Raw genomic sequence first — 15,073 nt, forward strand, 5'->3', positions numbered from 1 at the left:
GGAGTTACCAGTGCTCCTTTTGCTGCGGAGGAATCTGAAGTTTCTGTCCTGCTGGTGGCAGAGAAGAGCTCACTGTATCTTGTGGGTCTTGTGGATGCTCCTCCTCAGCTGCCAGCCCCTGAGGGTGAGCTGGCAGACCAGCTTCTTGGAGACCTTCAGAGCCCACACCACTAAAATAAAGGTAATTATCACTCCAGCAATTAAAACAAGGTCTCGCCAGAAGAACTGGAGACACTTGGTCGGGAGAAGCCTCGTGCAAACACCAAGATCATTCCCAGTCAGCTGCCCCAGGGATTTCATCCTCAGGTGAGTGGGGCTGGCGCACCTGAGCCGGGCGAGCGTGGGCGCGGAGAAATCCTGCAGCCAGAGCTTGAGGTACAGGATGTGGCAGTCACAGTGCCAGGGGTTGTCCCCGAGCTCCAGCTCCCGCAGGTGGCTCAGGCTGTCCAGGGCTCCGGCAGGGATGAAGGCCAGGCTGTTGTTGTGCAGGCGCAGGTCGCGGGTCAGGCGGGGCAGGGCGGGCAGGGACCGCAGCCCCCGCGAGCTGCAGTCCACACGTGTCCCCCACGCCTGCCCCAGTGACCAGCAGCTGCAGGGGGATGGACAGTCCTCACCCAGCACCACAGGGAGCAGCAGGGCACAGCCCAGTATGGCCAGCAGCTCCATCGCCAGCTGCACAAACGGCAATAATGAGGTTTGTTAGCATGGTTCTAAGAGCAGAACTGAGGCATTAAGTTTTAGCTCTCGTATTTTCCAGATTCCCCACTGCCTTAGTGTGTAACTCTGAACTTCACATAAAGCATTAGCAAGTTCTCCTCACAGCTCAGTCAGACAAAACAATCCTTTTCCAGCCCCAGAACCAAGGACACTGTTGCAGCTTCAGGCCCAAAAAAGTGCAAACAACAGGGAACTGAGGAGAGCAAACAGAGGATGGGTCTGCATAACCTGAAGCTGTAACTGGACAATTAACCCCAATCTGTAAATGGACCAAAACTTATAAAAGTGTGAAAACTCCTTACTCAGGGTCCATCTTGTGTCCATCTTGTGTCCATATTGGCCTGGCCAGGCTCTTGTACTGAGCAAGGTGTGTCCTTTGAAGGCCTTTTAATAAATACCCACTTTATTCCTTTAACTCTGTCTAGCCTCTGTTTGAGGGAGCCTCTCCAGGCTGCAGAACCACAGCAGTTATTTCTCCCCCAGGTTTAAGTTTCTGCAATAAAGTCTTTAGCTTTCTGTATGTCCCACAGAGCCACTCTCCCCAGCTTCAGCAGAAGCACGTTCTTCCCTTTCCTCTTTGGTTCAGTGTTTTCCCTTCAGAATTGTAAAAAAAAAATTATTGATCAGAATTCTGTGACAGAATGTCACCAGGAGATGATGGGGAAAACCAGTTTAGTTTTAGGCAAAGGTTTCTATTCTGCTTCCATGTCTGCATAGATCTAGTGTTAAAACTGTGTGTTGAAACCAGCTTTCAAAATGAAGCTTAAGAGATTGAATAATTGTAAATGCCTGAAAATCTTCTTTCGTTCTGAAGCTGAAATGCTCATCTTAACCCTCTCCAATGTCTTTGTCAGTGAGTTATTTTGAGTGTCTATCATGGGCTGGCACAATTTTGTTTTCTGGTTATAGTGAAAAGTGAAATGTTTTTCCCTGCCATTACCATAGAGTGGTTTTGGGGGCAGGTGTCATGGGTTAGTACAGTTTAGTTTTTTAGTCATGGGTTATACAGTTTAGTTTTTTAGTCATAAATGAATGTGGAGTGATTTTCCAGGTCAGGACTTAGGAACTGCTTTAACTGCTTTAGAAAAGACAGGGACCTATCAGAGAGTTAGTCAGGATATTGGCATCTGTTTTGACCCCTGAAAATTGTCGGCTACGACTTTGGGAAGTACCATATAAAACCTCTTGATTTCCTGCAAGTCGGACCTTTTCCTTCTTTCCTTTGGCCAGAGAGAGACAGGTAACATCCAGTTAGGGTGCTGCTCCCCCCTTTTTGGGGGGGAGCTGGCCTGAGACCTGGCTGGATTCTATCAGCTCCTGGGTCGGGGGTGGGAAGGAGAGGTCGCTGCTTTACAGCAACTACTTTCTCCAAACTTCCCTGGAGCAGGGAGAGATCTCTGCTGGGTCCATGATAAGAGTTATGGGCACCATTTGGGCTGAGGCTGCCCCGATTTACACCAAGGAGTGGGCTGAAAAGGCATTTATGATCCTCCTAGGTTTTTTGTGATTTCAAACTGCCCCGGTGCTCTGATCTCTGATGTTTCTTTGTGAGTTCTTCCTCCCTCACCAGCGAGACCTTGAACACCTAATACCATGAGCTACAGAGGGAGAGAAGAGACTCTGGGCAGATTTAACCCTTTCCTAGCAACACGAAGCTTCCAGAGCTTGGCCCTTCTCTGAGAGAGTAAGAAAGGACAGAGTGAACATAAAAGAGAAACAGCATGAAGTGAGTAAAGTGAGAGTTAAAAGACTTTAGGACAGAGGGTTAAAGAGTTAGTTATTCCATTCTTATTTGAGCCATAGAAATGAACTCTATATTGAGTTCTATTGAGCTCTATTATTCTTTTAAATAATAGAAAAGATATGCATTTGAGAAGATTATTGTTCAGATTTGTGTGTAGATTTGAGCAAAGGTGTTTGTGATGGACTAAGTAATATTAATCCTATAAGATGCTTAAACAGAGAAAGAAATGAGAAGCCCTCTGTGCCAGTGAAGAAGTGAGAAGACATCTCTGTACCTTGAGATGAAGAATCCTTTGCCTTTAAAGTTATTCATCTTTAAAAGCCGACACCCCAATATGCAAAAGTCTAAGACCCATGACCCATAAGCAGCTTAGGAACTTGCTAATAAGAGAGGTTACAAAAGCAAGTTTCTCTGAGCAGCTGTTTTTGTGACAGTTAAAAAACCCACAAGAGAACCGTTCTAAGTTATCAATGAGATCCATAACTCTAAGAGAGACTCTTCTACTAAAGAGTTAATAAAAGACTATTGTCAGATAGTGAAACTGACTGAAAATTATGTTTTGTCTCTTTATGTTGTTTTGTTAAAAAGTGATCAGTTTGTAAAAAAACCAAAGTGTTTTTAGAGTTTCATTCTGTTTTGTTTTAGTTTTTTTCCCCCAACTTTCTTTTTCCATTCTTTTAGTGTGTGTTAATAAAACTATTTGTTCATTTTTAAAGTTAAGCCTGCTTTGCTTTTCTCCTAGTCTCTCTCCCACAAAAAAAGAGTAAGTACTAAAACCAGAATTTAGTGAATGTGAAACCACTACAGGGGGTGTGGACAGGGATCTATCAAAAAGCTGGCCAGGATACTGGCAACCAGGTTTACCAATGGGAAATGTCGATGCGATTTTGGAGGGGACATTTAAAACTAATCTGCTGCAGATCGGTCACTCTCTCTCACTTTGGAATCAGCCATGAGGTAACACTGTGGGCAGCCCCGGGTCGGGCCCTGCTGCCCCTCTGGGCGGCTGGGCCGGGCCAGGCCTCCGAGAGCTGCTGCCCTCACAGAGAGGGCCTGGGCCGGCTGAGCCCCTTCCCCCTGCTTGCCGGCAGGGAAAGAGGGCGGCTGCAGTTCGGCAGTGCTGGCCACGTGCTCGAACCATGGCAGAAGGGGCCAAGCCATGGTCCAGCTTAATCGCTGCTGGCAGCAGAGAAAGAAAGCCTGCAACTCCATAACAACTCCGAGCCGAGCCGCCCTGGATGAGACCGAGGGGTGGAAAAAAGGACATCTTCCAGCTTCTTTCATCAGCACAGCTTTGCATTTCCTTCAGCCTCATGCAGCCCGGGGCCTGCATGTGGCCCTTGCAGGCCCGGCGGATTTAACCCTTTCCTAGTAACATGGAACTTTAAAAGCACAACTCTTCCTTGAGAGAAAGAAGAAAGAAAACAGGGCACGTGGAACAGACACTGAATGAAGTCAGTTGTATTAGAAGTGAAAGAACTAATAATATTGGAATAGGATTGAAGAAGTGGACGTTTTTAACCGGACTTCTCTAAGGTAAACTATGGAGAAATGGATTGTTCTTTGCAGCATCTTAGTGTTGTTGGGTAGAATGCTATTCTAATCAAAATTGAGAACTGATATAATTGAGATTTATTTGAGAACTTTAAAGCCCCCACTCCTGGGTTAAAAGGACATCTCAGCCTTTGAGACAAAGATGATTTTAGACTAGAAGAAGTATTTGTAAATAGTACCCCAGATACACTGAGAGGCCTTGCTGATAGAACATCACAGTCTGCAAAAACTCCAGGCGGCAGCAGATGTGTGACACTGGGAGCACTGGACTATTTTGTCTTGTGGCAAACATCTTCATAAAAAAACCTTACAGAGACTCGTCTCCTAAAGTAATGAGTGGTTATGCCTAATAATTGAGAAACTGACTGAAAATCTCAAGTTGTGTCTTTCTGTGTTTTTTAATAAGAAATTATAGTTTGTAACAGGGGAGAAGCATGTTTTAAAGTGTCACTCTGTTTTGTTTTAGTGTTTTTTTCCCCAAACTTACTTTTTTAAAATTTATTTCTTTTAGTGTGTGTTAATAAAACTATTTTTGTTCATTTTTAAGCTTAAGCCTGCTTTGTTTTTTTCTCCTAATCTCTCCCTTCCACAAAAAAGAATAAATACTAAAACTCCTACATTAGTTGATGTTTCTGCCCAGTTTTATTAAATTAAAACCATTACAGTGTCTTTGATCTGACCCCAGAAACTCATCCGTAATTTTTCAAGAAATCTACTGCAGCTCTTTTTCCCAAAGTAAGCAGCTTAGACTAAGACAGCTGGCTAAAAAAAGTTAAGTGATATTTTAGGAAAATATGTTCTCTTCTGATTTAATATAGAGACAGCAAGAAACCCAAACTCAAACAGAAACAAGAACTGTGGAAAAATGCAGAAGGGAGAAGTGGGGAGGTGCCTGGCTGACACTTACCCGGTTTGATCCCTCTGGATCCCTTTCCCTGTGCCTGCTGGATTGCTGGGGTGTGGGTGGCAGTGCAGGCTGAGTGCTCAGAGTCTGCAAGGAAGTGTGGCAGGGAAGATGAGCTTTTTCCTGTGCAGGATGGGGCAGCACCCCAGAGCAAGCTGCTATTTATGGTTGTGCCACGGCATAAAGTGCTTGGGGTGGGTCTTGTGTTTCCTGCAGACAAGAGGAAATGAGTTGGGATTTTTGTTTTATTCCTAATGTATTTTTTTTCCTCTCGGACCTGACAGTATCTGGAACAACTCATCTGAAATTTGTGGGGTTTTTTTCCTCCAAAAAAATCTCCAGGTGTAAAAGTTAGTTTGGGCCTGAGCTGCTGACACACACAAGCCCCAGCAGATGAGGGAGATGAAGTTAGCCTGTGAAATGGAGTTTTTCTGTATTAGTTAGCCAGGTTTGTTTAGTATCTGCCTTCTCACTGCTTCAATAAAACTTATAAAAGCACGGCATAACATCAAAATAACCATGATAGCCAGCTGACATCATTAGGGATAAAGAAAGACAGGAACAGAGAAAGGAAATAACAATGCCATTGAATTGAAATAGATGAAATTGTGTTGAAGCCACTTGAAATATCACATTTGGGTCACCCGTGTTCAAAAATGATGACTCCAACTAGTGAAAGGAAGGTTTCTGAAATGATCTCTGTGTTTGGTGGCAAAGCCAGTAAATTAGGAACAAACAAGTTTATAATACACATGTATCTGTTCATCTAAAGAAAGAATGCCACGTCTGTGTGAAGGGAAAGCAAAATAGGATTTACTTTTCACTTTTGATTGGGTAGGCAGAGTTTTGGATATAAGTTTTCCTTTGCCTTAGTTCCCAGCCATGAACACACAAGAATTCTGATGGCAGCTGATGTTTGGAAACCGAGCTGGTTGTGGATCTGGTATTTCACTCAGGCCAGTTCTGGGTAGGGATGTTTTGGGGACAGGCTTGGAGCTCTCTTGTGCTTTTGGAAATCAAGCCCAGGTGAGGTTTTCATGTTGCTGGTGTGCAGCAGACCTGTGGTTTTGAGCTGTCCTTTCTTTAGAGCAGGCTGTTCCTGGGAGGAAAGGAAATTTCTGGTGTATAAATTATCCTGGCAGCAATTCCTCTTGTCTAGTTTTTACTTATTTTTAAAGGACTTTTCTTCATTAGGTCTTCAGGAGCTTGAACTTTGTTAGGAACTTTCTTAGGAAAATGCTTTATTGTGTATCTCTGCTCTTTAGCATTTGAAAAGGCAATTCACACAGTGCCAGGGGGAAAAGACAAAAATACTTCAAACCCCGTTGGAATTTGGATTCTTTTCTATGAGATGAGGAGGGAGATTCCTCCCTTGCTGAAGTGAGCAGTTCCTCTGCCTGTCAGCTGTGGAGTGGAAGGTCCTTCTGTCCTAGGGATGGTTTCACAGCTTTTGGGAAGCACATCCACGGATTTCATCAATGTCTGTCTGCTCCTGTGCCTGCCAGGTGTCCTCAGGGATGCTGCCACTCCCTCCTGTCACACAATGAACCGAAATGATGTGTCCTTTTGCATGGAAACAGGTGCTGAGCATTTGGGATCCCTGGAATCCACGCTCATGTCCTGTGCCATCCTCAGGGAGTGTCACCTTCCTCCAGGTGTCCCCAGGGGTGGCAGAGGTGGCTGGTCCTGTTGAGCCCCCAGACCTAGCCCCTGGGCAGTGCTCCAGCTCCCTGTGCAGGCAGGATCTGCCAGAAACACCAGGCATTTGCATTTCTGATTTTAGCTTTTTGTAGGCCAATTGAGGATTCTTCATTTAAGAGGATTTATTAAGAGTCAGCTTGGGGGGGTGGGGGGGGAAAAAGTTACAATCTGCTATAATCTCGTTAGGGTGTGAAAGTATTTTTTTTTTCCCCAAGGAGACAATCCATTTGAAGATTTTGTGAATGAGAGAGGCTCTGTCTCCTCTCAGTGGAGAGGGATTTCTGGACACTTGTTTCCCAAAGAACCCCTTTCTCCTCACCTCACCCCCTGAAAGCCCTTTTCTCTGGATCAGCTTTCTTTGGAAGCCTTGGCTTGTCCAGTGAGCTCCGTGGGAGCTGTGTCTGACTATTCAGGGAGGAAAAGAGGGGGAAGATTACTGCTTTCCTTGTGCTTCAGAATAAAAGCTGAAAGCTGGAGATAAATGTGCAGATCAAACACGTGACCTGGTGAGAGCAAATTCAGGCAGAAGATGCCATTATCTTTTCTAGCCACTTTTAAGGAGTTACAGTCATTTATTGTTGGCAGTGACCTGTTCTTGACCTAGAAAGGCAGAAGTTTTCTCAAGCACTGTTTCCATCTCCAGTGCTGAAAAAGCTGCCCACCTCATGTTGCCAATGTACAGCTTCTCATTTAAAATCTCTCCCCTTGATTGATTCTGTTCTTTTGTACTTTAAAACAGGCATGGTGAGAGCAAACTAACCAAAATATATATCTGTAATTGGATGTGATTCACTGGTAATTAATGAATTCTTCCAATAAGCACAAAAAGGATTTAAAAAAAATATCAATCACAAAATTGATTCTCACATCAAGGAATATTGCCGGCAGAAATGAATTAAAGAAAAACTGTGGTTTCTCTGAAATCTATTTACCTGATGGCCAAAACATTCCTCTTCCCTACTTCACTCTGCAGAACTTGCTGTCAAAGCCTTCTGAGCATTTCCACATGGGAGCACTTGGAGTTTCCTCATGTCCATTATTTTTTTCCTGCTGCACATTTATCGTGGTTTTGCCTAACGAGATTTTGCCTCATGTAGTTTTGCCTCTGTCAAATCCAAAATCCCATTTCCTCAGATTGTTCCACAGGAAGATAAAGTCTTGTCATTTAGGAAATTCTTCTCCTGAACTGTACTCCACCCATTTTATCAAGAAATTCTCTCTCTTCCCACCTGTTCTTGTGAAGAATCTCCCTCTTTGCCGATTTCCCCATTCAGAATTTCCCCCAGTGATTGCTCATTTTCCCATTAGGTGTCATCTGAGTTATTTTGTTCTCAAATGCTGAGCATCCTCCCTCCCCAAATCGGCCTTTGAGCTACAATTTCTCAATTCAAAAGAATTGCATGAAAGAATAATATATTGTGCTCTTTTTTGGGACATTATTTTCCATTGTCTCCAAGATACAAATAAATCCGAGGTACAAAATGTGTGTATGAAGCGATCTGTCTAAATCAGAGGGCTAAAAGCACGTGTTTGTGTTGGATGGAACTCGGAGGGTTTTGAGGCTATTAATGAAAATATTCATGGTCGATTTGGATTTAGATAGCCCTGGGCTGGGCAAACTGGAGGCTCTGTGCCCCTCTCTGCCCTGCTTGCTTTGCTCTGATCAAAAGCTGGTCTTTTCCTATCTCTTTATGCACAGTCACTGTCATTAAAAATACCACCCAGTGCTCCAGGTAGGCACAGCACAATGCTGCATTTCTGGGAATGTTTTATATAGGATTGGAATTGAGCTGTCAGAGCACATCTCCTGCTCTCTGTTTTCCGTGTGTGCCTTTCGTGTTCAATTAAATTGCAATATTCCCTCTGGAAATACTTGGGATTGGTGCTAATGGAGGTTCAGTGCTTGCACCAGACTGAAGATAGTCACAATAATCATAATATTAATCATAATCAGCCCCTCCTCTCCTCGAATTAAAGGCTGCATGTCGCATCCCCAGTTCCCGATTATTTCCCTGCTCTGTTCCAGCTCTTTGGGCCATTGTTTGTTGAATTCCCAGTGTGACAAAGAGCTGTCCATGAATGCCCCTTGTTCCAATGCTCTGGTAAGTCTTCAGGCAAGCCTGCTACAGGTGCAATTTCTTGCACAACAGCTACAGTAGGGTTGTGAAATGCGTGAGATCATTCAGCACTCTGAGTGTTGTGGTGTGGTCCTTGTGTAAGGAGGGTGGTGACAAACACAATCAGCTAAATCCTCAGCTAAACCCTGCTATTTTCTGCTTGAAGGGTTGGAAATGTAGGAGGCAGGGCACTGAACTTTATGGCCACACTGAGCAGTTGCTCTTGGAGAGAATAATTAGATATTAATTAGTGTCTGATGTAAAAGGCCACATTGGGAAAGCCCAGGTGATGAGTTTACCATGGGAAGTCACTGTAGAATTCCACTCGCTGTCCATAATTGACAAAATGGTTGTTTTTATGCTGTCCTTTACAAAGCTGTGACTTCATGGGTCAGCTCTGGCTATCTATCCAGTGATGAATCAATTTTCCCCAGTAAGAGCAGTTCTGGTCCCGCTACTCCTGCCCCACTGATGCTGTGTCCACACTCTGATTGTGGGGCCCAGCCTTGCAGATGTGCCCAGCGGTTTGCTGTGCACAGGGAACTGCAGGAGAGCTTGACCAGATTCCTGCTCCCTCCTCACTGCAGACAGATTTAATCCTGCCAGCAGCTGGATTGTGGGGAATGCTTCAGCCACAGGAGATGTCAGAGTGCAGAGCTGGCCTGGCCATGGGAGGACAGTCACTTTTAGGGCCAGTTAGTGGGTTTAATAGAAAACATATACACTAAAAGTAAGTCTGTGGGGATCCAAGGAAATGCAAGGTCTGTGAGAAATGGACTGCCAGGTTTGAGGGACATGGGGAGAGCAAAAGCGCACGGGTGGTTACAAATCCATATGCTGCAGTAAGTGAGGATCCAGAGCCAGGTGTGTACCTGCATTTTAATCCTGCTCTTGAACGTCTCACCTGCCACCTGAACACACAGATCAGGTTCATTCCATGATTTCCTGGCACTTCCCCTCTTTCCACCTCTGCCATATTCCTGGGCCAGTCTGAGAGAGCTGCATGAAACAATAGCTGATACTTCCAAGGGTTTTTGAGCAAATGAACCCAAGCAGGGGTCTGATTTCTGGTCATTGAAACCTTTACCGGTGGCACAACTGGAGGCTGTTTCTGTAGGATATAACACTAGCATATACCTCAGTACATACTCAGTATATTATGCTCTGGTATTTTGTTAGCAATCTATTTAGCATTAAGAGACAGTTCTTTTTCTTAGAAGGTGAATATTGTTCTATGTATGTATGTCCTGTCTAATGTCTCTTTTAAGAAAAAAATGTACATTAACAATATATAGCTATTCTTAAAATCCTCCTCTGCTAAACCACCAAAAAACCCCCCAAATACAAAAAACCAATGAGGTAAAACGCCATTGAACAGAGTTTGTTTCATTGTTTGCACAACCCCTTTGGGGTGGTTTTTTTGTGTTTTTTGTTTTGTGTTGTTTTGTCTCCTTTAAACTGAAATTAAAATAATACAAATTTTTGTTCGCCATGTGGCTCAAATATGCCCCAATTTTTAATGGAGGTGTATGTGAGCCACACAGTGTGTTCTGAACTGAAAGGAATGGAAATCTTATTGCCTACCTTGCACTGTAGACCTCATTCCTGTATGAAAACCATTTTCCTGGGAAAAAAAATCCATACATGTGCAGTTGATTGATCTTATTTCATCACTGTCATTATCTCAGGCAAATCATTTTACACTCTTAAAAGATCCACAGCCCATCTTTTCAATAACACAAATTCAGCTGTCTCTTTTAGGAATTCTGCCTCTGTTTGGCAGGTGAATGACACAGCAAAAGAACCTCAGAGGAAATTTTTTTTTTTTCTCCCCTCCTTTTGCTCCAGGAATTATTTTATTGCTGACTAAAACATTCCATGGCACCATGATAAGGCCCAGCTATTCACATTAATTGCCCTGCATGTGGGGCCTGATTTAGTGTCTCTGTAGCTGCATTGAGGGAAATGAAACTTGAGAACTCACCTGTGCACTGGACGAGTTGTTTGCTAACACAGAACAACAGCAAAATGCATTTTTAAGCCCTTCCTTTCCCTGAGAGCCTGGGAACAAAATTGCTTTGGACCTTCTTCAAGCATATAAATTTAACTTTTTATATAAAATCTGACAGTTGTCAGGAAAAGCTGCTGCGTATTCCTAAGGCATCTCTATAATTGCAAATATAAAATTCAGCAGAGCAATAAATAAATTAAAAAATCTAGCTTCAGAGTTAAATAAAGTGAATAACTGAGTGAGAAACACAGAGACCTTAAAACCTGCACTGCTGGCACACACTCCTGGCTGTGTTTGTCATTCAGTTTGTCACTCATAGGGTGAGGGATAACTGTAGGAGAGAGAGTGGGGACAGCGATGAGAGAACCCTGGAGCCCAGGGCAGCTCTTGAAACACGTGGTTTATTGTATAGTTTGTTGGTGCAAGAGCTTTGCTTAAGCTGCCAGCCACAGCTAAAAGTGTGCCCAAACAAAGAGACCTCACTTCTTGTTACAATACATTATATCTCCTTCTGTATTGAATATTCTAGTTTACACCAGTACATGACACAAATGCTACAGAATTTAAATACAGCCTATAGGAACTACTACATTACCATACTGTGCCATATTCCAAACCCTAAAAGCTCGTTTCTAGACTCCTTTGCCATGCCACCTTGGCAGGGCTCCTCCCCCTTGGACCCTTTTGTCTGTTAGGGGTATTGCTCAATCAGCAGGGATCTTGCCTTCAGCTAACTCAATCACTGTCTTCCGGCTTGGCGTCCTACATCTCAAAGCTTGCTTTCATTTCTATTTCACTCATAGGTTTCATGCTGTTAGAATCTTTTGCCAGGCAGTCATATTTGTAAGGTTTTCCTGTTTCATCCTCTCCAACAGATAACAAATCCAGGGATAACAAATCCAGGGACAACACAGTCTGCCTTGGCTTTGGAGTGGGGCTCCCACAAAGGCTGCAAACTATGCCCAGCCCCTGCACACCCAGGGCTGTAAATCCATGTGTGTCAGGTGGGTGTGATGGGCACAGTTTGGTTTAGTCCAGTCCCAGTTTTGTTTTCCAGAGCTGTAAATCTATGTGGATCTGGTAAATGTGGTGGGCACAGTTTGGTGCCAGTCCCAGTTTTCCAGGGCTGTAAGTCCATGTGGGCCAGGTAGGTGTGGTGGGCACAGTTTGGTTCAGTCCAGTCCAGTTTTCCAGAGCTGTAAATCCATGTGAGTCAGGCGGGTGTGGTGGGCACAGTTTGGTGCCAGTCCCACTTTTCCAGAGCTGTAAATCTATGTGAGTCAGGTAAATGTGGTGGGCACAGTTTGGTGCCAGTCCCACTTTTCCAGGGCTGGGTTTTGCAGTCCAGCTGAGGCAGGGCTGTGCTCAACCCAGGGCTGCTGCTCTCCCCTTGGGTCACTCCTTGCTCCTAGCCAGTCCAGGTGTGGCTGAGCTGGACAAATGCTCTTCCTTCCTCCCTCCAGCTGTCCTGGGGCTGGCTGGGCTCAGCAGGAGATCACCAGGGGATTGGACAGGGACCGTGGGCTCTGTGCCTGCTCCATGGGCTGCTTGTGCAGCAGCTCACAGGCTGTCAGCTCCTGCTGAAGGGTGTCCAGCACTTTGAACAGCTGGGCTTTGCCTTGGGATAAGAAAATTGCAAACGTTAGCATTTGAACAAAGTAAGGAAGCTGCAGCTTCACAATCAGAACAGGCTCTTTTCTTCATAGGTGCCCTGTCAAGTGGTTATCATAAAATGCCTAAATTATGTGACCAAATAATGAATTTCTGTCCATAAAAAATGTGAGCAAGTCTGGGTTCAGCTGTCTTCTCTGTGTTTCTCTTGCCTGCTGAGGTCTCACGTACTTGTGTGAACAAAGACTATTTCACATCACCACTGCCAACCCAGCCATGCACTTTGGCTTGTCAGAGAAAAATGTCTTGATTACAAAGGTTTGGGAAAGCTGCTTGCCTCTGCCCAAGGGCCCAGCCAGACAGTGGAAAGCAGAGGAGCTGAGCTGTGTCTGGCAGTGGGGATGCAGAATGGGCAGAGAGCAGCACTGCCTGGAGTTTTAGGGAGCTGAGCTGCTGTGACAAAGGGAGGAACTTTGAGCAGCATCCCTTGGAGTCCCTGTTCCTGTGCAGGATAACTGGCAGCACCTTCTGGGCACTGCTGTGGATCCAAACAGCCTCCTCTTGTCCTCTCAGCAGAACATCAAACCCACGGCTCAGCCATGGTTTCTCTCTGTCTTGGTGATCTGGAGCCTACAAAAGTCTGTCTTTGCTCTCTTTCCTCTGCTCCCTCTGCAGCTGGAGAGCACAGCTTGGCTCTGGGCTGCCTGTGCCCTGGATTGCTGGGCACAAGGAAAAAACAGGCTTTGAAACTGCAAACCTCAGAAGGGCTCTCACGCCATTCTCCCTAAATCCCTGTAAATAATACTCTCCAAAATCGAGCCCCCCAGGTCACAGCTGGTCTTTTCTAATCTCGTCTTTGACTGCTGCCTGCCTATTAAAAGCCCCTCCAAGCCTGTTCCTGGGACAGGATGTTCATTCCTTGGAGCTAAGTACGAATGCTCTGCTAATAGGAATAAAGTAATCAAAGCAAGCCACGGGGCTGTGATCCCTGCACGGCTCCTGCAAAGGCAGCTCCGGACCATTGTCAAGGGACAGGAGTTTGCGAGTTTAATTTTCACACAAGGATGATGAAGTGCTGCTCTTAGAGGAGGGCAGGTTTGATCTGGATTCTGTACAGGGCTGTTCTGACGGGTAAATCCTGTGCTGCAGCAGAGGAACACAACCCACAGGGGCAGCAAACCTGAGAAACAATGACATGCTTGGTCATCTTTCCACTTTCTTGTATCAATTAAACCCTAAAAACATTTGTAGGATTCTGAATTACCCCCCAAAGACCAAATTTTAATTAAATTGACTAAAGAAAGCACTCTGGGTGTGGTTTTGGTGCATCACAGACTAGAAAGCATCACTTTCTATAGGTAATCTTCTTGCAGACTACCTCCTTCTCCCCAGCCTGTAGCTCAGCATTTGAAGTATCGTTTTCCCACCCATCTGTGTGTTACCCAGTGTTTGTCCCAAAAGGACACTCTTTATCTTGCTCAGTCTTTGGATGTGATTTCTTTTCTTACCAGGTGGGGAGTCATGGCAGGATTCCAAAGTGCTCATCAGGATTTTTCCCAAGGCTCGCTTAGATATGTTCTTTAAAAAAAACAAAACAACATTATGGCACAAATATGTCCTTCACCTGTTTGCAGATATGCAACAGAACCTATGTTCAGGGTATTTGCATTTGGAAACTAAACCAAAATGACACCGATTCACACAAGACTTGATATTTGCTTTATTTTCAAGCATTTTATCTGCTCAGACAGCAGCTTGTAGGGCATTGGAATTCCTTCACATGGCTGTGGAAAGAGAAGTAAGAATTATTCAGTGGAAAATACAGAATTTTCCAGAGCATGTGCCTAAACAACTTTAGGGGGCAAGGAGGGGAAGCAGAGCAAAAGCTCCTGGAGTCCTCTGCCAGGTCTGTGGGGAAGTGCACCTGGTGGTGTTATTTTAGGATCTTCTCAGACCCATCTGAAGGACAAAGCAAATGTCCCATGGCAGGGCTGGATCTGAGATGAAGTAAACATCAGCCAAAGTGAGAGCACTGGAAAAACGACTCAGGAGTTGGATGGTCTCTCTCAGTGGTGGTTTTACGTAAGAAATCTGGTGGGACATCACATTATGTGCCTGGAAAAGCAAACTCTCCTCATTTGCTGTCCAGACACTCGTGTGCTTTCTGGGAGATGGTCTTGCAATCAGTTTAATTAGCATTTAGAGAGGCTGTATCTGCAGGGACAGCTTGTTCTTGCTAAAACTTCAAGAAGCAGAAGTGGAAGGGAGAAGTTCTGGGAGGAAGATGCTGTTACCCCCAAGCAGAGCTGGCCCTGCTCCCTGACACTAGGGCCTCTTCCATCTGCTGGGCTGCCCCAGTGGGGACAGATTTCACATGGCCTCAGAAGCACAGTGTGAGGTTTTATTAGTGAGTTTTATTAGACAGAATATGTGTATGTGCCTTTGCTTGGTAGGTTCTGTTGTGAGTGGAATATTTCAGGCATGAAGGTGTATGTACTGGGGAACCTAAACCCACAGGTTCTGATGGGTAAGGATTCTTTTGTCTTAGGTATATCCCATCATGGATTTAGGGGATTCTTGCTAAACTCTCCTGGGAGTTTTATCTCTTTAATACTGGCTCAGAGTTACATTAGCATGCAAGGTCCTGTTCTAGAAGGAAAAATACATTTTCTGGAATCTTCCTGATTACTCACTTCTTTGTTTTCCTCGTTTGC

General features: G+C 44.7%; 2 protein-coding genes across 2 annotated transcripts in view; both read right to left on the reverse strand.

Moving 5' to 3' along the window:
• Positions 1-57: 57 nt before the first annotated feature.
• GP9 (glycoprotein IX platelet) lies at positions 58-4,968 on the reverse strand. Its single transcript, XM_040076655.2, has 2 exons — positions 4,923-4,968; positions 58-672 (listed from the first exon to the last, which is right to left on the reverse strand). Exon 2 carries the CDS (start codon positions 664-666, stop codon positions 70-72), a length of 597 nt encoding a protein of 198 aa, XP_039932589.1. The 5' UTR covers positions 667-672; positions 4,923-4,968; the 3' UTR covers positions 58-69.
• Positions 4,969-11,008: 6,040 nt separating this feature from the next.
• EFCC1 (EF-hand and coiled-coil domain containing 1) overlaps positions 11,009-15,073 on the reverse strand; it is a 43,191-nt gene continuing 39,126 nt past the window's right edge. Inside the window, exons 7-8 of the mRNA XM_040076536.2 lie at positions 13,868-13,937; positions 11,009-12,366 (exon numbers count right to left, since the gene is read on the reverse strand). Of these exons, the coding sequence (XP_039932470.1) occupies positions 12,233-12,366; positions 13,868-13,937 (204 nt within the window). The 3' untranslated portion in view covers positions 11,009-12,232. The remainder of the gene's footprint in view (positions 12,367-13,867; positions 13,938-15,073) is intronic.

The sequence above is a fragment of the Hirundo rustica genome, chromosome 12, assembly GCF_015227805.2.
Source record: "Hirundo rustica isolate bHirRus1 chromosome 12, bHirRus1.pri.v3, whole genome shotgun sequence".
NCBI lineage: Eukaryota > Metazoa > Chordata > Aves > Passeriformes > Hirundinidae > Hirundo > Hirundo rustica.